The sequence below is a fragment of the Ceratotherium simum genome, chromosome 17 (genome assembly GCF_057802395.1).
Source record: "Ceratotherium simum simum isolate JZ-2026a chromosome 17, ASM5780239v1, whole genome shotgun sequence".
NCBI classification, from domain to species: Eukaryota; Metazoa; Chordata; class Mammalia; order Perissodactyla; family Rhinocerotidae; genus Ceratotherium; species Ceratotherium simum.
In genome coordinates, this window is record NC_141916.1 from 36,995,207 (window position 1) to 37,021,548 (window position 26,342).

Sequence of the window (26,342 nt, forward strand, 5' to 3'; positions counted from 1 at the left end):
GCTCAGTGCCTGGCAGGTAAAAAGAGCTCAATAAATTCGTTGAATGAATGATTCAATCACTCATCCACCGAACCAACATTTGTTAATCACCGCCATATACATTTGTGTTCAACACTCCCCTTTCTCCCCAGGTAGGACACTGGGCCTAGGAGATGAATATGACAAGGGATCTGCCCTCAAGAATCTCATCATCTAGGGGCCTGCCCCGTGGCTTAGCGGTTAAGTGTGCGCGCTCCGCTACTGGCGGCCCTGGGTTCGGATCCGCGCCCCCGCCCTCGCGCCCACCGATACACCGCTTCTCCGGCCGCGTCCCACATACAGCAACTAGAAGGATGTGCAGCTATGACATACAACTATCTACTGGGGCTTTGGGGGAAAAACAAAAATAAAGAATCTCATCATCTAATGAAGTAACATCTGTGAGAACAAATAAAGTAAAATTAAGAAAATTGATTTTAATAAAGGATATGGACAAAGCACAGTGCATAGACAAAGGGCGCAATTCTGCTTAAGGAAGTTAGCAGTGACTTCATAGCAAAGGCTTCAGCTGAGATGTACAAAAACTAGAGGTTGCCAGACTGACAGCGAGTGGGCTGGGGTCAACCTGAAGGACGCGTAAGCAAAGTGGTAGAGTCTGACCTGAGCACTGGACGTGGGAAACGTAGCAATGCTGGAATTTTTTTGTACAGGTGGCGAGGAGACCCACAGAGGGTGAACTGAGCTAGTAGGCAATGTTCAAATCAGAAATAATTTTATGTGCTCAAAGTGTTAAAATTATTTCCTTAGATACATAAGAAACTGGCAAAAAAGTTTATTTGAGGGTGGACTGTGGGACTAGAGGGAGGAGTGGTAGAAACAGAGATTGGCAAACTTTTAAAAATCGGGCACATGTTCTTTACTATTCAAAAAATACATTTAAAATTTTCTGCTTTAGATGACGGCGATCCACTGTATAACTTGGAGCAGGAGCATGTGGGAAAGTAACTTTGGGGGTAGTGGGATGTGAGGTGGGCAGGAGTCTGGGGGGCAGCTAAGGAGCCCTCTAAGGAGGGAATGGCAATCATGATTTTCGGTCTGTTCTTTTCCTCCTTCGCTTCGCCAACCCTGCATCTACGATACATGGTGTCCCCATGCTCGGATACAAATTCATAGAAGTAATTCAGGGGTAACATGCGGTGACTTGTTTGAAACACTGCACTCCTCAGGAGTGATCGGTGTGTGAGCCTGGGGGCTGGGTCTGAATCTTGGTGCTGGGCGAGACTATACCCTCTGGGGGTGCCTGGGGGAAACACAGTCTTACGACTCTTCCTGCTGATGCAATCTGCAGGGGAGCCATCGATCTCGGCTGCCAGAGGGCCAGTCTGCACTCCCGCCCGCCACGTGTGGCCGCCGCCACCGCAGCCACCGCAGCCACTTCCCCAGACCTTCCCGCAGCCGCCGACCCGGACCGCACGGAGGGCCCGGGACGCATCGGGTTTGCCCTCGGCTCAGCTCCAGCTGTCCTCCCGGCCGACAGAACAATGAAGGTAACTGCTCATGGCTTTGTATTTTACAAAGATGTGTGTATGGATCGAACCGATGATTCCTTAGAGACACAGTTGGCAGAAAGCGGACGTAGGAGGGACCACCATGGTTTGTTGCCACGCAGACGTTTCTAATAGCTTCTTTGCCAATCATCGTTGGTCGGGACCTTCCATTCTTTTCTTTTCAGACTTCTGTTGAACCTCCGCTCACAGGATGTGCCTCCTCAGGCTTTTTCACAGTTGCTTTTGTGAACCGAGATAAAAAGCTGCTCGCAGCTCCCTCCCCTGCCTGTTTCGAAGTTTGGAAAGGAAGAGGAAGCTTTTCTCAATTTCTAAGATGCACAGGAGGTGGGGGATTTTGGAGAAGAGGCATGGGGGCGTCCCTGGCTGTAAACATGGGTTTTCTGCTGGGTGTGTGTAGTGTAGGAGGGAGGTGCGGGACTAGGTGAGGACGGCGGGAGAGGGGAGGAAAAACTGTCTCATCGTTATTAAAAGCAGAAGGCTCATCTTATTTTGTTTCTTGTGGAATTAAAGCTTCTAGGAGTAACAAACCATATAAGCCTAAGGGCATGCTTTCATTAAAGTGAGTGAGCCCACCAATGACTTATTCTATGCTAATCAAGGATAATTAGCCTAGTTGCCTATTATTTCTGAAGTTTTAGGTCTAGAAAGGAACAATGTTAATTTCTGTTTTCCTGGTCTCACACACTGGAAAACTGTAATGACATTAAAACCTGAAGAGCAGCTTTTTAAAAGGAAAGTCCTGCCATCTGACATCTTGGAAACAAGAGATTCCTATATGCAATCTGAACTCTTAGGAGAAGTAAAGCTATGATTCAGAGTTTCCAAGGAGGGAGATGAAGTACATTGGCAACTGCATTTATCCACAACCCATCCCAGACCACAATTTCATTTACAAGACAAAATATGTAAATGGTGCCTTTTTCACCAAAAATTTCTGCTAAGATTAAGCAGAAACGGAATGGAAACACTGTTTTGAATTAAAAAGAGATAACGCAAATGTGCCACAGTGAAAATTTTAGCAACTTTTTTTTTTCTGTAGTTAGATGTTCTATTTCTGGCTCGTTCATGCCTGTGTAATTTCAGCTGAAAAATACACTTTGAGTATAGCATTCGTGAGTAAAAGGAGAAAATGATGAGAATAAACAGTTTTGCTTCTCCGGCTTTTCCTTGTCCTATGTGGAATTGTAGCTGATTATGCATTTTTGTAAGTTAATGGTACTTTGAGTCCAAAAACCCCTGTCCCTTTTACAAGGTACTTTTATAATGCAGGAAACTAGAGGACATCTTCAAGTAGTCTTATTTCTGTTTCCTGATATTTTACTAAGATTTGGAAAGAAATGATTGTATTCTAGGCACTGAGGTTCCTTTAAGTTTGTTTTTACTATTTCAAAAAACTTTCTACTTACCTTTTATCTAAGTATTGCTGTCATAATCTTTTTTTTTTTTTTTTTGGCTGAGGAAGATTCGCCTGAGCTAACATCCTCCTCTTTTTTTACTTGAGGAAGATTAGCCCTGAGCTAACATCTGTGCCAATCCTCCTCTATTTTTTTGTATGTGGGACACCGTCACAGCACGGCTGGTGAGTAGAGTAGGTCCGCGCCCAGGATCTGAACTTGGGCTGCTGAAGCAGAGCACGCGGGACTTTAACTCGAACCACTCAGCCACGGGGACAGGCCTTCATTATTATTATTTTATTAAAATGTTATTTGCACATGGCACCATGATAGGCTCTGTCCTGAGCAAATTTTCTAGACATGGTCTTGCTTGGGTGCTTATATTTTAAGATGAACACAGACAGAATGGGCAACCAGATAAGAAAAATAGCATATACATTGAATAGCATGTGTATAAAAATGGTAAGGACATATGATTCACTGAATTAAGGTAGAGATTTAAAACAGACACCTTGCAAAGGACAGAAACAAGAGAAGTCATTGTCAGGGATGCATGGTTAAGTGAAGGAAAGGAGAGTGCTGGGACTGGCAGGAAGGGAGAGGGCTGTTTGTGTGAGTGCAGGGGGCAAGACAAGAGGCCTGGAAGGGAGAGGGAGTTTACATTCCAGACACAGGATGTGGCCCCTCAGGCCGGGCTCAGAGATGCATAGCTAGTTAAGCAGGCCTAACAAAAAGCCATTGGTAGTACCTGTGGTGATGAGAAAAAGGAAAAAGGGAGAAAAAAAGATAAGAATGTAATTTTGGCCAATATTTCACTTAGTGAGTTTACATAATAAATAACTTCATTTGATTTTAGAACTACAGACAGAAAAGAAGAAGAGTTAAGAAAATTTTCCATTTGTATGCAAGAATTTCTCTTGCCTATCAGCTGATTGAACCTGAGAAGATCTAATTGTTTGAAATGGATTTAAAACCTTATAAACAGTCATTTGATTATTACAGAGGTTTGTGCTAAGAATTAAAATCAAGTTATGGTTTCCTGCAGTAGTCGTGTATCTCCCAATTGTTTTCATAAATTTAGATTTTATCCCAGTTCAGGTTAGGACTTTTAGCTCTGCAGGGGAGGAAAAATAATTTTCCCTCTATGCTTCTGGGTTCTTGGCTGAGCCCCCTCGCCCCGTAATAAAACAAACTAACAGGAGAAAAACAAATGGAAGTTTAATAACGTGTATACACCTTGTATACATGGGAGATACCCAGGAAAACTGAGTAACTCCCCGAAATGGCCCAAGTCACCACCTTAAGTATCATCCTCAGCTAAAGACAAAAGACAGATTTTGGCAGAGGGGCAGTTATCACACAAAGCACAGTAAACAAGGGTAAGGTTGCAGATTTCAGTGGGTGGTGCCTTCTCCATAGATAAGAGTTTCTAGAGATTTAGTTTTCCTTCTTTTCCTGGTGCCGAGAGGGAGACACCCTTACAAATGGAGATTTCCCTCATGAATGTAAATTTTCCTCAGGAAAGGCAACTTCTGCTCTGTTTTCAGAGATTCTTCTGTTTTCAGCATCTCAAAAATAATCAGCCCCAAATAATCCTTATGCCATACAGCGATATTTTTGGGGTGACATATTCTGCTCCCCTTCAGTTCCTTATTTCTAATAGCAAGATATAGACCAGGGAAGTGAACAGCTGGATAGTAGTGTTATTAACCCGAGAGGTCTGGGCTTATGAGGAAACTGTTTCTCTGCATAAATGAAGAATTGTTTCTAAACTGCGGCCATCTTGAGTGTTTCGGTTGGGTATATCTTTTGGGGTTTCAAGTTGTCTGCTTATTTGAATGGCCTCTTCTCAATGAGTGTAGGAGGATGGAAACGAAGAGCTTTCTTTAATTCTCTTTAGGCTGGGCAACCACAATTCTAAATAACAGATAGCTACCTAGGGAAACCCAGCGGAATGTTCAGCCTTATGACCAAGGGGATTTTGCTACCATATTAGAGTGGAAATCTGGTACCTTCCCTAACAGACATCTTTATCCCAGGCATCCTCTACTTTCTGTGTGATATTATCATTCTTTTGAGCACAGAAGGAAACTGGCTGGTCTGCTCACTTTACAGTTGTAAATGTGGGCAGTCTTTGCGTTGTAACGTTATCCCCTGAACAGCTGTCCACATGCTTTAAACATTTAACATAACATATGGTAAACGTTCCTATTGATGGGCTTTCCTGAGCCCCTGTAGCCCATTTGGTAATACATGTCAGTGCCCATTCAACTAAGGCCACTGAAATTGGATTCCATATAAATCAACTGAGACATGAATGTGAGGTGCAACTCATATTTTTTAAACGTTTAAAAATTAAGCATTTGAGATTCATAAACTGATTCATAAACATACTTTCAAAATATTTGCAAACATTTTTATAAGATGTAGTCTGTGATTCACAACATCAATGGTGAATGCAAAACCAAAGCAGAATAGGTCTTTTCTATAACACCAGAGTTCAAGAGCCAATAGCACCTATGCTTCTAATTAATCCTCTCAAATCCACAAGTGAACAATATTACCTCTAGACATTGAGTACTTATATCCTTAAAATAAATGGAATTTAATTTCCTTGGAAATTATATCATCTTAATAATACAGCACAGCACATCACAAACATTTTTCTATTGTCACATAGGCCATGACTATTTTGCAAAACATTTTTCTCGTGTTCAGTGATTGATGGGAGAAAGAAAATCTTAAAGAGGTAATCATGCTCTAAAAATATAGGAAAAACATTAAGAAGAAAGGAGAAAGGAAGTAAAGAAAAAAAAGAGGAAATTACACTACAACAAGCAGTAATCCAGAGGCGTCATATTGAAAAAACACGTGCTTCTTTGTGACTGAAAAATTGTGAAATACTTGTCAAGTCAACTACTTCCATTAACAATAGTCCTGTATTTCATCTAGAAAGAACCAATTTATTAGTTCTTTATTTTGATATGTAGGTCTGAATATTTGATCAATTGCATTTACGGTCTATCTCTTAGTGTGAGAAATGTTTTTGCTATTTTGACTGTAGATGGTTATTTGCCTTAGGAAGCCCTAAGTAGTCTAGGATGTAATTAGAGAGTTCAAATTCTATCTGACTCCTCATAAATCTAGACAGAAGGAACACCTGTTGGGATATTCTAGGCCGAACATGCCACAGATGTCTCTTACGTGACTGACAAAGATCTCAATGCAGTTTGGGCACATCCTGGAATGAAGCCAAGGACGTGTTTGCACGGTTTGATCTCTCAGCAGTTAGCATTCCACCACAACATTAAAGGGTGATTTTGCCAAGTACATTTCATTTTAGCTGATTCAGATTCAAAGTTATATTGTTTTGATTTTAGTACCAAATGTTAGTTCAGGAATCTGAAATCACAGTAAATGTTTCTTTGAACTTTGAAGATAAAAGGTAGAGTTAAACGGAGCTATCAAGTCTACATGGGGAAGCATAATGCATTACTCAGGGATTCCATGGTTTTCAATGTTGGTGAATGTTCTGTATCGTACTTGCAAGGTTAGCATTGGTGTTTATAGAAAAAACACATCCAGGCTTGAGGAAGGACTTCGTTTCTTAACTAGATTAATGATGCTTTATATTTAAAATGACATATAAATTACATAACATTGCATTGTAACCTCCAAGTATTCATATGGGGAAAGCATTACAGCTATTACTGATCTCATTTTACAGAAGAGGAAAATGAAGATCAGAAAACTTACTAGAATTAAGTTCACAAATAGCAGAGCATAATGAGAAACTAGATATTCTGACTCTGAGACCAGTGTGCTGTGCATCTCACCAGTGGTTCTAGCCTTCCTTGGCTCTGATACCACTGTAAATCTTATGAAAAGTATGGACAATCTCCCCAGCAAAATGTAAACACACATGGGCATAAAATTTTACATCTAAATTATTTGTCATTAAAACCAGGACAATAGAGGGGCCGGACCAGTGGCACGATGGTTGAGTTCACGTGCTCTGCTTCAGTGGCCTAGGGTTCACAGGTTCTGATCCCGGGTGTGGACCTACGCACTTCTTGTCAGGCCATGCTGTGGCGGAGTCCCATATAAAGTAGAGGAAGATGGGCACGGATGTTAGCCCAGGGCCAATCTTCCTCAGCAAAAAAGAGGATTGGCAACAGATGTTAGCTCAGGGCTAATCTTCCTCAAAAACAAAACAAAACAAAACAAAAAACCAGGACAATATAGTATGAAGAGTGGTGGAAAATACTGAAATGATCTAGTTATTTAGAGCAGTGAAGAGCTGGCTCTTGCCTCTGTAATCAGCTGAGATATGAAAATATATGAGATCCACAATGCCTTTTAAATATTGAAAAGCCCCAAACAATCACCTGCCTTTAGTTCAAACAGAAGGCAACCAATAGTTTGTTTTTTTAGCAGCACATGAGTGATCATTTTCTTCTTCATGTTTTATGTCATAAAGATCTAAAGTGTATAGTGTAGGAAAAGAAAAAACTTTTTCCTCTATCCTCTTAGGTTTATCGCCTGGGGCCCTGCAAATTAAACTGACAAAAGACTAACAAGAGAAAAACAGAGTTTATTAACACATGCAGCATGCATACACACAAGAGAAACTAAGTGATGAGTAACTCATAGGGTTGGTTAGAACTTGGGCTTATATAGCATCTTTACAAAGAAGAAGAAATTTGTAGGGAAGTGACAAGGCAAAGGTTTTAGGCTTCCAAGAGCAGCAAACTGTGGGAAGGTAACTATATGGGGAAACTAATGGGGTAAGGTTTGTTTGTGCCAGTCCATCTCATCGCTGACTTTCCATCTTCTTCATGGCCATAAATCTGCCCCAGGAGAGGGGATTTATGGCAGTCCTCATATCTCACAAGTTTCTGCTGTTAGTCAGAGAAGGAAAGCTCCAGGAAGGCTTCTTTCTGCATCTGTTAGATCTCAAATGCCTTCAGCTCAAAATAATCCTTATGTCAAAGTGGCGTATTTTGGGGGTGGCATATTTTGATTTCCTATAATAGTCCAAGAATGGAACTTGATTTATAGAATCTGCACCCTAATTTCTTTAATCTTAATTAGTTTTGAGGTATGTGCGTGGCTGTTTTGTTAAATGGTTAATACACAATTTCTTAGTGGAGTTTAGTAGTTTTGGGTGCCTGTTCTTCTCATTTCTTAGATAACTTCCCTGCCCGACATGCCTGTCAAAGGGACAGGCCTACATGGCTATGTTCCTACCAGGTGACCCCACCTCAGCCACAGCTGATTGTAGCAAGGTTGGATATCTGACCCAAGTTCAGCCATCTTTTCTTTCCTTCTTATTCTCTCATCCCCCACATCCATCAGATATCATGTTCTGTGGATTCTATTTTCTCTTTATCTGTATGCTCTCTCTTTCCTCTCACTAGCATACTGATTTATGCTTTCATTACTTTTTGCTTGAATTACTTCAAAAGTTTCTCAACTGGTCTCAAGCTTAGTTTTCCTAAGGCACTATTTTGATTACGTCAAATTCTTCCACTCAAAATACCTTTATGACTTCTCCATTGTCTCCTGAATTTAGCTCAGTGCATGAGGTCTTTTTCTAATCTATTCTCTTGCAGCTCTTCTATGTGTACGCACTCCTCTAGTCATAACGATGGATTTGCTATTCCTCAGGGTAATCTCCCGCATTTCCATACATTCATTCCTAACTCTTTCCGGTCCATTTATACCTCCTCCCCATCTGTACCCTCCATCACGCCACTCACCATGCGGCTTACTCTTTAGGCATTCTTTGAGAACAGTGACTTACAGTGGAATGAATATGGTGGGAGGTGGGAACGTAAGAGTAGGGGCACATTTTGAAGTCAGGATATGAGATACTGATCATATCCTGCACTCTCTCTGCACTTACCTTTTCCTCTACTGTAGCGTGAACCTTGCACCATCATTGGTGCTTTACAGATATTAGCTGAGCTCAATCAACTACCTATTTCCAGACTTCCTAGATCAGATTACTTGATTCTGTTTTATACTCTGTTTTCGGACAGCAGATACATATTTCCTGGATTTGTTTGGAGTCAAAGCTTTAATTGACTCCCCAAAGATAGACGGTTATAAAAACACAGAGAACAGTAAATATTTACACCTTTTAATGCATATATAGCTGTTATTTTCTGATTTTTTTTTTTTTTTACAGAATGTCAGTGGTGAAACTGTATATAGATTGTAAACATTTCTGGGAAAATTCATCCAAAAAGGTACTACATAGCAATCTGAACTAAATACCATGAAAATCATAAGAAACCAACTCAGCAGTGCCAGTCTGCTGAATCTCTACTGTTTTCAGATTTAGGCAGTATGTAAAGGGAAATGCCCCTGTCACATCCCATGCAACTGACTTAGGATATAGAACAAAGTCATGTGTCTGGGATTAACCAATTCCAATACTGTGTAACATGGGTTTTTTTTCTTTGCTGCAAACAATGCAGTTTTTAAGCAAACTAATTAATGCATACACTGACAAACAAATCCAACAAAAGAGGCACTTAGAGGCAGTGTTCATTGAATACTGGAATTTTGAAAGGAAAAAATCTATTAGGTCATTTTAGGCATTTACTTCTGCCAAAGAAGGATTGTTCTTTTGAGTTTATTTTTCTAGCTTTCAATTCTATTCCTCTTAAATACCTCAAGAACCAAGACTTCTCAAATCTTCTGTGGACTGTTCTGCTACCTACTATATTCACTGTTTAAAAGCTTCCTGATAATTAACTTATTTCCCTTTTCTTTTGGTTATAGACATCACCATTTATGCTTGGCTAGGCTGATAGTTTGCCATCAGGTTTTACGCTTGTTTCTTTTTAATATAACATTGTGTATGTTTTCACAACTTGGTTAAAAAGTACAATCTTATTAACTAAACTGGCATTTTCTTTTTTTTAAGTCACATTAGAGCAAATATTCTATTAGTACTGTAATTCAGTGAATATGTAGATATAGGATGTCAATATGATTTACGCTCCTTTAATAATTTCATGCATGCCTCTTATATTAACATTATGCCTGCTGGTCAACCAGGCACCTTCCCTCCCCTTGACCAATGTTCTTAGAACATTATTTATAGTAGCCCATCAGTCTACTTGATGTTACAGGACAATGCTTTGAAGCGTTGGGAATGAGAGGTCATTTGCAACCACATTAACTTAACTACATAGTTTGAGAAAGATTTAATGGCTCAACTTCATTGTTAATAGTTAGTTTAATTAGAAATGCCTTGTATTTACTTATACATGTGTGAAATGACGTAGGAACAAGAGTTGCATCACTGTTTGAAATAACAAAAAATTGGAAGTCACCCTCATATTCATCAGGTATAAAAAAGAATGAGGTAAAAATAATGAGTGGAGGGAAGAACGAGTAAGCTCTCTATAAGAGGAAAACTCCATGAACCTTCTCACTGTACAGGTTTATATATTGTTTGATTTTTGACACGTGAGTTTATTATATTTAAAATTGAAATAAAAAAAGAAATAGAAATGCCTTGTAGTGAAATTAACTTGATTCTAGAGCCATTATCAAGAAAATCTGACATAGTGGGTAATTCAGCACAATTTAGTTAAGATCAAGGATATACAGTTATGTGCTGCATAATGACGTGTTGCTCAATGATGGACTGCATATACAATGGTGGTCCCATAAGATCATAGTATCATATGGCCTAGGTGTGTAGTAGGCTATACCATCGAGGTTTGTGTAAGTACACTCTATGATGTTCCCTCAATGACGGAATCTCCTAACGACGCATTTTTCAGAATATATCCCCGTCATTAAGCAACGCATGACTTATATCTTGACAAAATCTCTAAACTATTATATTCAATTTTAACTAACTGAAATTTACCTAACTAAACTAACTGATCTATTAAGAAAGCAGGTTAAATGTAATGTATACACCAAACTTCACAGTAACTAGTATATTAAGAGTATACAACTCTTCTTCAAACCTAACATTTATATATTAACAGTAATGACCAGCAAAACAATGATTAATTTGAGCTTCATTGAATTAAACACTTAACGTAGCTCTTACCAAGAGTACCAGGCTTTGTACTAGGTAATAGGCAAATGGAAATAATTCAAGCATTATTCTTACTCCTGAGAAATAACTCTATTTGTGAGAGAGATGTATAAGAAGCAAACGCAATAAAGTACAATAGGTGCTACAGTTGAAGTCTGCACAAGGTACAGTGGTACATGAAAAAGATTAGTCAGAGAAATCAGGAAAGGCTTTCCAGTGGAGGTGATGTTTAAGCAGAACAATGAAAGAAGGCCAGATGAACAAGAAAGTAAGAGCATTTTAGGCACATACGTGGTCCACTTTCACCCAACCCCAGACTTCTGGACCTAGATTCAATCACTCATTCCATTACCATAGAAGACCATGAGGAAAAGCATGCCTGGCCTCCCTTCCAGACCACTGGTACACACAGAGAAGCTTGAGTACCCAACATCCTCCAGGGAATGAACTATTGGGAATCAAAACGTTGGCAAGCTGGCAACCAGTTAAATTCACCATGTCACAATTTTTTCACAATGCCCTCCGTTGCCTTCACTCTCTCTTAATGCTGTATTTTCTCTCTTGACTCAACCCTCACTAGAACTTCCCACCCAAATTTATCAATAATACCCTTTACAACTCAATATGAGCACATCCCTCTTCACCTTCCCTAAATGTTTCTTGCTCCTCCTACCCTTAGGTGAGGTCATTTCCCTGCCATCCTCTAGAGTAGTTGCTCATTTTCTCCACTTTCTCCCCTCACAGAGTTGGAGGAGGGCTAGTCTCCTCCACCCTGCCCAATGCTGTCTCCACATCAGACTCTTCCTGTAAAGCCCCACTCCGCTACTCATACCATCGGTCTGTGCTACCCTCTCTCTTCCTCATAACCATCGCTGAAAGACATCCTAGTCACTTTGCCCCCATTATCCACTGAAGATTTTAGCACTTGGCTTCTGATTCTCTCTTCCATCCCAAGTCCTGTTTTCCATATTATTTCAAGGTCCATGGGAGGCCCATTCCCCTTTCTGGCATCTCAGTCCCTTTAATTTCTCATCTCCATTAATATTCCTCATATGCCTCCCACACCTATGATCATACCCTGGACTTTTGAATCACACTAAATCACACCAAACCCCATGGGTTATTTTTGGTCCAAGATATACCTTACATCTGTACCATTCTCCCCATTGGAGCTACCATGCGCCCAGTTCAAGCCACTATCTGCTCTTCACTGGGTATATAGATTTCTACTTTTGCTCACCTCTTGCTCACCTCTGTCCCTCACCCCTAATCTGTTCTCCACAGAGCAGAGCAATCACATCAGTCATCTGCTTAAAGAAACTACTCAACCCCTTCCTGCTATGCTTTGAATAAAACCCAAAGTTCTTACCATGCTCTAAAAGTCCCAAAGGGATCTGGTCCCTCTCACCTTTGCATCCTCACCTTGTTACCACTATTTCCACCTCCTCTCATCCCTGAAACTTTTGCTTCAGAGTCTTTGCACTACTCTGCCCGAAGGTCTTCTTACTCCTCCGCTAGCTGCCAGCCTCAGATTGAATGCTGCACCTCAGAGAGACTCTCGCAACTTCCCATGGTTCCCAGTCCCTCAGAGCACTAACTGCAATCTACAAATATTTATTGGTGTGATTATCTGTGTGGTTGTGGGATTGATGTCTGACTCTCCCACTAGAATGTACATTTCTTGAGGGCAGGGAGCATATCCAGTTTTTTACCATTGTGCAACCACATGTAGTCCAATGCCTGGCCCCTAATAGGTGGCTGGTGAGTGTGGTAGGCAGAATAATGGCCCCCTAAAGATGTCCATGTCCTAATCCCCAGAAACTTTTATGGTAAAGGAGATTTTGCAGATGTGATTAAGTTATGGATCTTGAGATGGGGAGATTATCCTCAATTATCTAGGTGAGCCCAATGTAATCACAAGGGTCTTTACAAGAGGGAGGCAGGAAGGTTACAGCTAGAGAAAGAGATGTGACAATGGAAGCAGAAGTGAGAAGGAGAGAGGGAAGGTGAGAGAGAGAGAGATTTGAAGATGCTACACTGCTTGCTTTGAAGATGGAGGAAAGCGCCATGAGCCAAGGAATGCAAGTGGCTTCTACAAGCTGGAAAAGGCAGGGAAACAGATTCTCACCCTAGAGCCTCCAGAAGGAATGCAGCCCCACTGACACCTTGACTTAGGACTTCTCACCTCCAGAACCATAAGATAATAAATTTCTGTTATTTTAAGCCATGAAATTTGGGATAATTTGTTACAGCAGCAAAAGGAAACTAATATAGATTTTGGTCCCTGGAAATGGGGTTCTGCTGTAACAAATACCTAAAAATGTGGAAGTGGCTTTGAATTGAGCATTGGGCAGAGAGGATGGAAGAATTCTGAGGAGCACAATAGGAAAAGCCTAGATTGCCTTGAACTGACTGTTGGTAGAAATATGGATGTTAAAAGTACTACTGATGAGGGCTCAGAAAGAATTGGGGAACATGTTCATGGAAACTGGAGGAAAGGGAATCCTTGTTATTTAGTGGAAGAAAGCTTAGTGGAATTGTGTATCACAGTTATGTGGAACCAGAACTTGTAAGTAATGAACCTAGATATTTAGCTGATATTTCTAAGCAACATATTAAAGATGCAGCCTGTTTTCTTCTTGATTATAGTAAAATGTAAGAGGAAAGAGATAAATTGATGGATGAATTATCATGCAAAAAGGAACCAAGACTTGATGATTTTGGAAATTCTCAGAATTTCCAGATTATAAAAGATGCTCAAGATTCACCATTAGGAAAGCACGCTCTGGCGAGAAAACTGAGGGTGAGCTACTAAGGGAGTGAGTTAGGAGGCTGTTGCTGGGACGCAAGGAAGAGATGATGGTGCTTGGACCAGTGGGCTGGTAGTGGTATGGAAAAAGAGGAATGAGTGGATTTTGGTGGGACTTTGTATTGGGTCCTTTGAGCTTATAAATTGAAACACATGGTTCCACTCTTGTAGAGTGATGTGTCCTGGCTGCCTGAGCTCTCTGGCCATCTAAACCCTCTCTGGAATGCTCTGTCTTCTTTCTCTTGGACAGGTCATCTTTTTCTGCATGTATTCACTCTGGATTCCTCCCTGGACTAATGGTCCAATGAGGAGTGGTCTGGAGCGTCCTGCTCTTTCCCACACCACTCCATCAGTGAGCTTTCTGTCATGTCTTTTAGGCAACTCACTGGATCCACTTGGTCCATGGAACCATGACCATCACACCCATTTCACCTGAGCACAGACCAGAGGGTGGGGCCTTCTTGTCCTCCAGTCACTAGGTAGCTGACAAGTGCTAATACAGCAGTGACACAATTAGACAGAGAGAGAGAGATAATAATAATGTTATGGAGTCACAGTGTGACCCAAAACCTGTAAGAAAGACAGAAATATCTTGAGACCAAGAGATCTTAAAACTAGACAAACCAAAGCAGCTGGTGCCAAAAGGTAAACAAAACTGAGATGTGGTAAGTGGTACAACCAGTAGCCAAAGGAGGAAAAATATCCACCCCTTCTTTTCATTTCCCTCAGGATGATTACCTCAGATTACTGGCATTTATTGAACAAATATTAGGGAGGACTCACTGTGTAAGCATCAGGCACTGCTCAAGGTCCTGAGGCTATGAGGATAAAGAGTAGGCAAAGTCGCTGCTCTCCTGGCGCTTGCAGGGAAAGGCCATGTAACACAAAGTGGGGCCAGACCCCAGGTGTGTGAATCCCGGCTTTGCTCCTGAGTGACCTCCGGCAAGTTATTTAACTGTGCCTCAGTTTTCTCATTGATAAAATGGTGGTAATCATAGCACCTACACTGCATCCCGATGAGAATTAAATAAAACAACAAATGCAAAGCACTTATAACAGTGCCTGGTCCAAAATAAGTACTACATTAGTATTAACTAATGTTATTACAATTTACTCTCATATACTAACAAATGAAATATTTCAATTAGTGATGCAATAGGAAGAAAATAAAATGAAAGGATGTTATAGCGACAGAGTTGAGGGGAAGCCGGTACTAATTCATACTGGCTGGTCAGGGAAAGATTCACGGAGAAGGTGAACTATGAGCTAAGTCAGGTACCATGAAAAATCCTCGGCGTGATCTGGAGGTAGTGTCCCATGCATAGGGAGCAGCAAATGAGACTTCCTGGGGTTTAGTGAGTGAAGGGAAAAGTTACAGGAGTGGGGCCACGGCATAAAAACTCCTTTCAATCCTGCTAAGGAGTGTGGATTTTATTCTAAGTGCAGTGGAACACCCTGGGGGGTTTTGAGCAGCAGAAGGAACTACATTTTTAAAAGTCACTGGTGAGTCACACAGTGTACTATGGTTACATTTTTTTTTCTTACACAACGTTTTGTTTTTCCTGTAGTTAATTATTGCATTCTTTTCTTCCATTTGCTTCCTTTACTATGTATTTATTACGAATTCTTCCCAACTCTCCAATAGCCTGTCCGTATAATTTTGCATAGGCCAAATGTATCCATTTATCTGTCAGTTCCTTTTTTTCCCCCCAACTCTTTTTTCTGCTACCTTCTTTGCTCTTGCTCCTATCTGTCCTGGTTTCTCTCTAGACCAGCTGCACAGCTGTCTGTCTAAGACTTCTCCTTGGCACCTTTTATTGTTTCTCTGTGTTAGGTCCCCAGATTTCTGAATCTCGTGGCTTCCTCTTTCTTAGTTTACTTCCTCATTTGTGTGGAGCATCCTCCAATAGTTGCCAAATAAAGAGTGCATGAGAGAGAAATGTTTTGATTCTTTGCATGCCTGAAAATGCTTTTGTTCTACTATCCCACTAGGTTGATATTTGATTGTACATAGTCTTTTAGGTTAGAAATGATTTTTCATAAGAATTTTAAAGGAACTGCTCTCTTGTTTTCTAGCTTCCTGCATCATTAACAAGAAGTCCAAGGGCACTCATATCAGAGTTTGGAAATTTCTAGTCTTATTTCTAGTATTTGGAAACTTTATGGTGACATGAGTCCTTAGTCAGTCATCCTAGGAAATTTTCTGGTCATATATCTTTGATAATTTCTTCCCCTTTTCTTTCCTTGTTTTCTTTTTCTTAAACTATTAGTTTTATGTTAGACCTCCTTGATTGATCCTCTAATTTTTTAATTTTTTCTCTCCTAGTGTCCAATTTTTTGGGTGAGGGGAAGATTTCATCAATATCATCTTCCAATCTTTTCCTTGAGTTTAAAAATTTTAGTCTTGGGACCGGAGTGGTGGCATAGTGGTTAAGTTCATGTGCTCTGCCTCAATGGCCCAGGGTTCGCAGACTTGGATCCTGGGTGTGGACTGAGGCACCGCTTGTCAAGCCATGCTGTGGCAGGTGTCCCACATATAAAGTAGAGGAAGATGGGCATGGATGTTAGCCCAGGGTCAATCTTCCTCAGCAAAAAAAAAAAACAAAAACAAAAAGGAAGATTGGCAACAGATGTTAGCTCAGAGCTAATCTTCCTCATCAAAAAGAAAAAATTTAGCCTTCATATTTCTAAGAGCTTTTAAAATTCTCTAATGATTTTTAAAATAACATCATGTTCTTGTTTCCTGGATGAAATATCTTGTTTCATGGATAAAAGATTATAACTCAGAGTTGAAATGGGGTTTGGAGGTTCCATGTGGTTTTCAGTTATTCTGTTCCACATTTTACAGACAAGTGAGAAATTTTATATATATGTATAACTATATATATTTTACATATATTTTATACATTTATACATATAAATTCTATATATAAATATTTATACATAAATACATTACATTTATAATAAATTATATTTATATATTTTATTATATATAAATATTTCTATATGGATATATATAGAAATTTTTATATAATTTCTCCACAACTTTTTATTTGGAGGATATTTAGATATATAACCTGCTGTATTAGGCAGGGCTCTCCAGAGAAACAGAACCAATAGAACATATATGGAGAGAGAGATTTATGTTAAGGATTTGGCTCACATGATTGTGGGGGCTGGCAAGACCAAAATCTGTACGGCGAGCTTGCAGGCTGGAAATTCTGATGAGTTGATGTCATAGCCCTGACCCGAAATTTGCAGGGCAGACCAGGCAGGCTACAAACTCAAGCAGGGTTTCTATGTTGCAGTCTTTTTTTTTTTTTTTAATAATTTTATTTATTTATTTATTTTCCCCCAAAGCCCCAGTAGATAGTTGTACATCATAGTTTCACATCCTTCTAGTTGCTGTACATGGGATGTGGCCTCAGCATGGCCGGAGAAGCGGTGCGTCAGTGTGCACCTGGGATCCGAACCCGGGATGCCAGCAGCAGAGTACGCGCACTTAACCGCTAAGCCACGGGGCCGGCCCTATGTTGCCGTCTTGAGACTAAATGCTTTCATTTTCTGGAAACTTCAGTCTTTTTCTCTTAAGGCCTCAACTGATTTGATGCAGCCCGACCACGTTATGGAGAATACTGTTTTACTCAAAGTCTACTTAATAAAATATTAATCACATCTAAAAAATACCTTAACAGCAATATCTAGACTTATGTTGGACCAAACAATTGGGCATCATAGCCTAGCCAAGTTGACACATAAAATTAACTATCACACTTACTGTAGACGTGAAAGAATATTTCAAAAAACACCTGTATGCCCTTTATTTAGATTGATCAATGGTTAACCTTTTCATATGCTGTATCTTTCTCTCAAGTGCTGAATAATATAAAAATAAATTCCAGCTGTGATGATGCTTTTCAACTAAATACTTAATGTCCCACGAAAAGGGACATTCTCTGGGGCCAGCCCAGTGGCGTAGCGGTTAAGTTCATGAGCTCCGCTTCGGTGGCCCAGGCTTCGCAGGTTTGGATCCCGGGTGCCGACCAACGCACTGCTTGTCAAACCATGCTGTAGCAGCGTCCCGTGTAAAGTAGAGGACGATGGGCACGGATCTTAGCCCAGGGCCAATCTTCCTCAGCAAAAAGAGGAAGATTGGCAACAGATGTTAGCTCAGGGTTAATCTTCCTCACCAAAAAAAAAAAAAGAAAAGAAAAGGGACATTATCCTAATAGCACACTTAGGAAAATTAATATTTATGCAGTAAGATCACCTCATATCTAGTCCATATACTAATTTTTCCAGTTGGCCTTAAAATGTCTTTTAGAGCTTTGTGTTAATTTGTTTTGTTTACACATTGCATTTGATTGTTATGTCTCTTTAGTCTCTCTTTTTTTTGGTGAGGAAGATTGGCCCTGAGCTGACATCTGTTGCCAACCTTCCTCTTTTTGCTTAAGGAAGATTGTCCCTGAGCAGACATCTGTGCCAATCTTCCTCTATTTTGTATGTGGGACGCTGCCACAGCATGACTTGACGAGCAGTGTGTATGCCCGTGCCCAGGATCCGAAACTGCGAACCCCGGACCGCCAAAGCAGAGTGCACGAATTTAACCACTACACCACTGGGCCACCCCCTCTTTAGTCTCTTTTAATCTAGAACTATCCCTATCTCTTTACTGCTGTTGTTTTTTTGTGACATTGTTTTGAAGAATTCAGGCCAGTTTCTTCTAGGACGTGCCATATTTTGGATTTGTCTAGTTTTTTCTTTATTAGATTTAGGTTAAACCTCTCGAGGTGAGATTGTATACCCCTCATTGTCTCACATCAGGAGACACACAATGTTTGTTGGTACCTCCATTGGTCACGTTAAGTTTGATCACTTGCTGAAGGTTATGGCCACCATCTCTCTGCCTTGTAAAGGGACATTTCCCCCTTTTTGATTAATATGTAATTGGTGGCATACTTTGAGACTGTGAATATCCCATTCTCCAACAACCTTTCATCTGATGACCCAAGCATCCCTTGACTGATCTAATTATATCATTCTCAGCTTCCAACAGCTAGCATTCTCTGTAAAGAAGAGGTTTCCCTTTCTCCCCCTCCTCTCTCATTAGAATTTGTTATTGCTATTTTCTTACAAGTTATTAAGACTTACAATATTTTTCAATAAATTAATGGCAATAAGTGGTCTCCTCAATCTAGAAGAGAGGAAATGAGAAAGTAAATTACCAACATACCTGATTGAAAATGTCTAGTGCTCTAATCATGCCGTCACGCGGAGCAAAAAGCTCCCGGTGCAAAATCAACTTGTATTTTCTTGTTTGTTCTTTGTAATAAAATCTTACAGTGAATGAGTAAAAATTAAACAAATTGATCAGGATCCTCATCGATTGCAGAGATAGATGTCTCTACTTTCTACTTTAATATCCATTAAGTGCCCTGTGTGGTCTAAAGGCCTGGGTTCTAGCACGAGCTCTGTCTCTTTCTAGGTGTGTTACTTTGGTCAAGGCAATTAAAATTCCTGATACCCAGTTTGGTTATCTCTAAAGTTAACATAAGAAATGCACTTAAATACTTTGTGTCTCTTGCCCTCAATGACAGCCCCTATCTTCTGCTCCTCTACAGTTGATCGGGCCTCTCAGTCTACTCCTGTGCAGAAAAGAGGTAACTAAGTAAGCCTAAGATTGCTAGCCTTGGAAAGGTCTGCTTGCAAGGCCGGCCCTTGGCAGGTGGCTGGGAACTTGGATTTCCAGTGGGTTCCCACAGTTCCCTGATAAGAATGGCTTACTGTGCCTAAACTCTTTGTACAAACAATGTGGTTCCTGCTGATCTTCTGCTTTCCTTCTGGGAGTCTGAAATTTTGGTATGTGCTAGGTAGAAGGTGCCTACATGATCAGCCCACCAATAAAAACCCTGGGCACTGAGTCTAATGAGCTTCCCTTGTTGACGACATTTCACACGTGTTGTCGAAACTTGCTCCTGAAGGAGTGAAGTGCATCCTGTGTGACTCTGCTAGGAGAGGACTCTTAGAAGCCTGTGCCTGGTTTCCTCTGGACTTTGTCCCACATGCCTTTTCCCTTTGCTCATTTTGCCCTCTTTCCTTTTTTTTTTTTTTTTTTTGTGAGATCAGCCCTGTGCTAACATCTGCCAATCCTCCTCTTTTTTTTTTTTTTTTTTTTTGCTGAAGAAGACTGGCCCTGGGCTAACATCCATGCCCATCTTCCTCCACTTTATACGGGACGCCACCACAGCATGGCCTGACAAGCAGTGTGTTGGTGCGTGCCCGGGATCCGAACCGGCGAACCCCGGGCCGCCGCAGTGGAGCGCGCACACTTAACCGCTTGCGCCACCGGGCCGGCCCCGCCTTCTTTCCTTTTTGATCCTGTAATAAATTGTAGCTGTGAGCACTGAGTCCTGTGAGGTATCCTAGCAAATCGTCACACCTCTTCCAATTTTCTCATCTGTAAAATGGGGTCTATAATAATAATAATATTTACCTTATAGTGTTGTTGTGAGTATGAAATGTGTATGGAACTAAGGGCCTGGTGTAGGATGTGTTCAATAGAGGGTGGTTGTTATTATAGAGTATGTTAGCTGTTTATATAAAGAACGTCTTGTGTGTGTGTATGTGTGTGTGTGCGCTCATGTCTTTTTGTCAGAAAAACACTGACACATCCACTCAAATAAATTAACTCTCAAATCTTTGATGACTCATTCGATGGGAACAACAGGTTCACATGCTAGCTTATAAGGACCCCTGGTTCTGTCAATAAAATGTGTGTGTACATCACCTAACACATATGAAATAATCTGGGAGTTTTTTATGGTCTGAATGTGCCTCCCCCTCCAAATTCACATGTTGAATCCTAACCCCCAAAGGTGATGGTATTAGGATGTGGGGCCTTTGGGAGGTGACTAATTCCCTATGACTGGGATTAGTGCCTTATAAAAAGAGGCTACAGAGAAATCTCTTGCCCCTTTCACCATGTGAGGACACAATGAGAAGTGTGCAGCTGGAAAGAGGGCCCTCACTTGGCCATGCTGGAGCCATGAGCCTGACTTCCAGCCTCCAGAACTGTGAGAAATAAATGTTTGTTGTTTACAAGCTCCCCAATCTGTGGTATTTTTTTATAGCAGGCTGAACAGACTAAGACGGTTTTCCTTTTCTTTTCTTTTCTTCATGCTTTCCTTTGATGCGTACCTGGCAATCTGTAGAGTAAGCTTTCAGGCAGTGTGGTGCTTGTGGCGTTGAGGCGTGTTATATACCTGTCGGTATGCATTCTCAGTTGTTTGCTCTCTTGATCATAAGAGATATCACATACCTTGGAGATCTTTGTATTATTTAATGAGACATTCAGCATTCCTTCTACCTCAAGGCAACTAAAGGATAAACTTTGTAAGAAAAATAATTGTAGAGGGAGTGAAGATTTATGATATATCCTTGGTACATTTTGTTTTAATAGCTTCCGTTAGTTACAACCTCATAAACCGTGAAGTTCCTCTCTACATCCACTCCATGCCCCTTCCTCACTTCTGTAACTTTCTGCCATTAGAATACGTAGTACAGGGGCCGGCCCCGTGGCCTAGCGGTTAAGGGCGCGCGCTCCGCTGCTGTTGACCCAGGTTCGGATCCCGGGCGCGAACCGCTTCTCCTGCCATGCTGAGGCCGCGTCCCACATACGGCAACTAGAAGGATGTGCAGCTATGACATACAACTATCTACTGGGGCTTTAGGGGGAAATAAAATAAATAAATAAAATCTTAAAAAAAAAAAAGAAACCCTATGATATATCTGATTTGTAGACTGAGACTGTCATATATCAGGCTTACTTACGGTGGGAAAAAAATGTATGCCATCATCATCAGTGAGAAAGATCTTCCATACCAATTTTTAAAAGTAGAGAAATAAGTTAACCAGACTTTTTAAGGAAGTGAGTTTTAACTCACTTGAGGACTGTATTAAATCCAAACATCGAAGGAACCCCAGTGGAAAACTGCTTTTTCTGTATGTTGCCCCAGTAATCTGAGGAAAGGCTAAAAAGCCAGTGGACCTCTTGGTACAACGGTAGAAGTGCCGGCCACATGGAGTGGTCAGTTTGCCAAGAGGATTTATGGAGCATCTAAGGTCAAACCACCACTTCTCAGCCGGGCCGCAGGGTTCTAAGGAAGCCATGCCACAAGGTTCAGTTTATAGAGAGGTGAAGTATCTGTGGGTCCTTTCTTCTCTAAAATTATAAATAATTCAAGTTTCACAGAGGCCAAATTTTCTCAAAGACCTTCAGATTCAATATGAATCTTCACTGCAGTAAGTATAACTAGCATAGATTGAGAGCTTACTGGGTACCAGCACAGGCTTTATGTGAATTATCTCATTTAGTCTTCACGAAATCTCTGTTATTAATAGCATTTCGCAAATGGAAAAATTGAGGCACAGAGAGGTTAAGTAACTAGATTAAACCTGCAAAGCTATTGAATCTGGCACTGTCGCTCCAGAGTCTGTGTGCTTCACCGCTGCCTCATAGGGTCTCCTTATAAGCTGGATAACCTTATGTTAGAACAAAGAAACAACTGTGACGTGTTCTGTTTGGTAGTTTGTAAAATGCTCTAACTTACATATTTCCCTTTTACCTCTATAAGGAAGGTTGCTGAGGATCAGAGATATTGATGTGAGGTTTAGAGAAATTAGGTGATTGCCCAAGGTCATATGTCTACTAGATAACGGAGCTAGAGCTTGAAATAGAATCTTGTAATGAACTCAGAACTCATGGCTTCATAAGATTCAGAGAAAGTTCCAAGGGGACCATCCAGAAACGTGTGGAAGTTAGAAGGGATCGGCAAAATATCTTATAAATAGATAAAGGCAGTTTTAGTAAGTTTCAATATGTCTATGACACAGAGCCTGAATACATGACCCTATTGAAAATCTATTTTTGATTCTTTTATGCCTAACATAATTGAGTTTATATAAATATCTGTTTTCTGCTCTCTCCCTCTTTCCTCGTGTGTGTGTGTGTGTGTGTGTATGTGTAAAATATATCAGCTCATCTACCAATTTTTTTTGATTACAATAAATTAGTTAACATCCATCATATCAATTTTTAATTTCCACAAAAACATGATGGATTTAACCATTCAATCAATTTATTCAGAAAATATTTTCTGAGGGTCCCACATTTGCCTGGCTGTTCACTAAGCACTGGAAATCCAAAAGAGAATGAAGTCACCGCCCAGACAGGAGGAGACTGCTGCCTCAACAAGCAGGGCCATTATCAAGGGCCATACCTGCTGTAGGAAATGTCAGTTTAAACTAGCGTCTGCAGCCTGCAGGACTCATGCCTCTGGGGGACAGGAAGACTTTCCAAAGCAGTATACAGGACAGACAAGTGTCAGGAAGCCAGGCAGCTTCCAGGTTCTCAACCTTTGTTTAAGGCTTTCCCAAGCCTTGCCTGCAGGAAAACATCCCAGGAGGAAGCATCTTGCCAATTCTCTTTTCCCACCTCCCCTTTCACAATGGCCCTTCTCCCACTCAACAAAAGAAAAGCTTTTCTTTCATTCACTTCAAATTGTCCAGCGAGCTGCCAAAACCACTAGGGCATAAAGAAATGGATCGCTCATATTATTGCGTTGGTAAAACCTCCTCTAATCATGTTACCATCAACCCACTGGCAGCTTCATGTCTGTCTTGTTGCTGTTTCTCTCCTCAGGGTAGAGGATGGCATTAGAAACAGGAAGTTGTGGTGTACATTGCAGTAGTCTGTATTCAGACTATGTTAAAGATGGAAGCAAGGGGAGCAATGACAAGTTTTGTTTAAAGACCTCACTGCTTCCATCCCCCAACCCTACCCTGGTCTATGAATCATCAGGGCCAGCGAAGAACATTGAAGATGGCAGGCCCTTATTTCAACTCAGTGACAGATACTTGGCAGGGCTCCATGCCTTATCTCTCCATATTAAAATTAGAGTATTTGAGGTTTATAAAAAGCATGCCAGAATGACGATATAAGGCGTGTCCTTGGCATTTTTACCAGAGAAAGCTTTGATGAACTCTCTCATCCCATCTATATCTCTGTTGTAGATGTACTTGGAAGGATCTCACAGAGGAGGGGTAATAAACGCCATATTTACTTCTGACAGAGACTGGCACATCTTAGAGCAAAAGGGACATCCAGAAAGAAGTTAGCATTTTATATTTTCTTGAACATGTATCACACTCACAAGAAAAGCATTTTCATTAACTTTTTCCAAAAGGTTACTGTATTCCAAAATACCTAATTTTCCTTGGGTTCATACCTTTTGCTCATTGTCAATCATCAACTACTTCTCATTTTTTCCTATTTACCACGTACTTATTAAAATTAGTTTCCCTTATTGGGGATATGTTGTGGATTCTGCTGTAAATAATGCAGTTAATCATGAATAAAACTTAATAGATCAGCCTTGGTTGTGGCCCGATGCCTTTTCTTTTCGCTGTTCATTTCCTCAAAGCAGATTAACTAGAGCAGAGCAGCTACTCATGGACTCTGGTGTGAAACACAATGTCCTCTAAAGCAATTCAGGATATAATACTCTGGGTTTTACAGAACAAACCTCATTTAATTAGGATTAGTTTCTCCCTCTCAGAAGTTGGTATGTGATTCTGTTTCTGTAAGAAGCAAAATTAGAAGCTTAACTGTTACCAAAGATGAAATGAAATTTCTAATCTATCTAGAATCTTCAGGTGTCTGTTTCTCTGTCCGTCTGTCACTCCTTTTTTTAGAGTACTTCAAGATGACCTGGAGACTTGCCACTCTAAGGGTTTCTTCTGTGTACAAAGGAAAATGGGAAATGCAAATAAGGGAGAGGGGAAGGTCAGGAAGGGAGAGATAAAGCAAGAGAGAATCCCGACAGGCAGTTCCAAAACATGCAGAACCCCACAGACTGAGCTCAGGAGCCTACCCTTTGAGCCCAGTAGCTTCAAGGTGGAGTGTGTGCACCTGGGATGTGCAACAGAGACCACCAGGGACCAGGGTGTCAGAAACATTGATTATATTTATGTTTTCTCTAACATAGAGGAAAAAATTAAATTGTACTTATACTTAACTCACATAGGTTGACATGGGCACCCTCTGCTCAGTCTGTCAGACACTGTCACAAACTTCGAGCAGTGTCCTGAGGGAAGGGGAAGGACAGCAACACTGTTTGGAGGGGTCACTTGTGCAGACTCACACATTTACCCTTTGCAGTAAGCTGTGATTGTGGTAATTTATGAGCCTGGTGAAGGAGATTTACAGATTATGTCAGCCACTGTTAATTGGTAATCCTTGCAAAAGCAACAACTGGCTTTAAAAGATTTCTGCAAACAAAACAAAACAAACACAAAAAATTAAAAGCATAAAACCAGAATAAAGAACATATTAGTAATATAAAAACAAGAAAATAGCAAAAACGAGACAGCTAATATTTTTCCAATTCTTATGACCAATTCTCCGTTATCCATATTCCAAGATAAAAATATCAGTGATTTAATCAGAACTGGCAAGGAGTGGGCCACAAAATTTTGGTATCATCAAGAAGAAGGTTTAAAAGGGATTTATGTCTACTGTCGTTAATGATTACTTGGCCTTTGTGTATATTGGGCCTTTAGCCAAGGATGGTACAAGAAAACAACCATAATCAGGGAGATATTTTAAAATGCTAATTATTTCATGTTTATCTCATCTTTTTTATTCCTATTTTTGTGTATGACATTATATATTAGGTTATTTTCATAAATAACTAAGTAAACATATGTTAGGCTTGTGTGCTGTTTGGGTTAACATTGCTATATCACCAACCACCCCAAAACTTTGTGGCTTAAAACAACAATGTATGATTATCTCTCATGGTCTGTAGATTGTGTGGGCTCAGCAGGGTAGCTTTTTTATTTATTTATTTATTTATTTTTTTGTGAGGAAGATCAGCCCTGAGCTAACATCCATGCCAATCCTCCTCTTTTTTTTTTGCTGAGGAAGACTGGCCCTGGGCTAACATCTGTGCCCATCTTCCTCCACTTTATACGGGACGCCACTAAAGCATGGCCTGACAAGCTGTGCGTCGGCGTGTGCCCGGGATCTGAACCCAGGCCGCCAGCAGCAGATTGCCCCCACTTAACCGCTACACCACGGGGCCAGCCCATCAGCAGGGTAGTTTTAACCTGGGGTTTCTCAAGTGGTTTCAATCAGTTATCTGAAGGCTCAACAGGGCCGGATATTCAAGACATCCACTCACATGGCTGGGAGTTGTTGATGGATGGTGGCTGGGAGCTCATCTGGGACTGTCGACTAGTGACTCTGCACATGGCCTCTCCATGTGGTGTGGGCTTCTTAAAGCATTATGGCTGGGTTCCAAGTGAGGGAGTCCCAAGAACCTTCTAAGAGGAAGGAAGCAGAAGCCGCCAGGCCAGTTAAAGTGTATGTCTAGAATTGGAACAGCATCACTTCTACATTTCTGCCATATTCTACTGGTCAGAACACTCACAGGGCCCACCCAGATTCAAAAGGATGGGGA

General features: G+C 40.7%; 1 protein-coding gene across 2 annotated transcripts in view; it reads left to right on the top strand.

Annotated features, from left to right (window-relative positions):
• Nucleotides 1-1,327: 1,327 nt before the first annotated feature.
• BCAT1 (branched chain amino acid transaminase 1) overlaps nt 1,328-26,342 on the top strand; it is a 102,448-nt gene continuing 77,433 nt past the window's right edge. Inside the window, exon 1 of one of the 2 annotated variants that reach the window (XM_087442675.1) lies at nt 1,328-1,526. In XM_087442675.1, coding sequence (XP_087298801.1) covers nt 1,521-1,526 — 6 coding nt within the window. In that variant the 5' untranslated portion in view covers nt 1,328-1,520. The remainder of the gene's footprint in view (nt 1,527-26,342) is intronic. The other variant, XM_087442673.1, reaches the window with a different exon arrangement.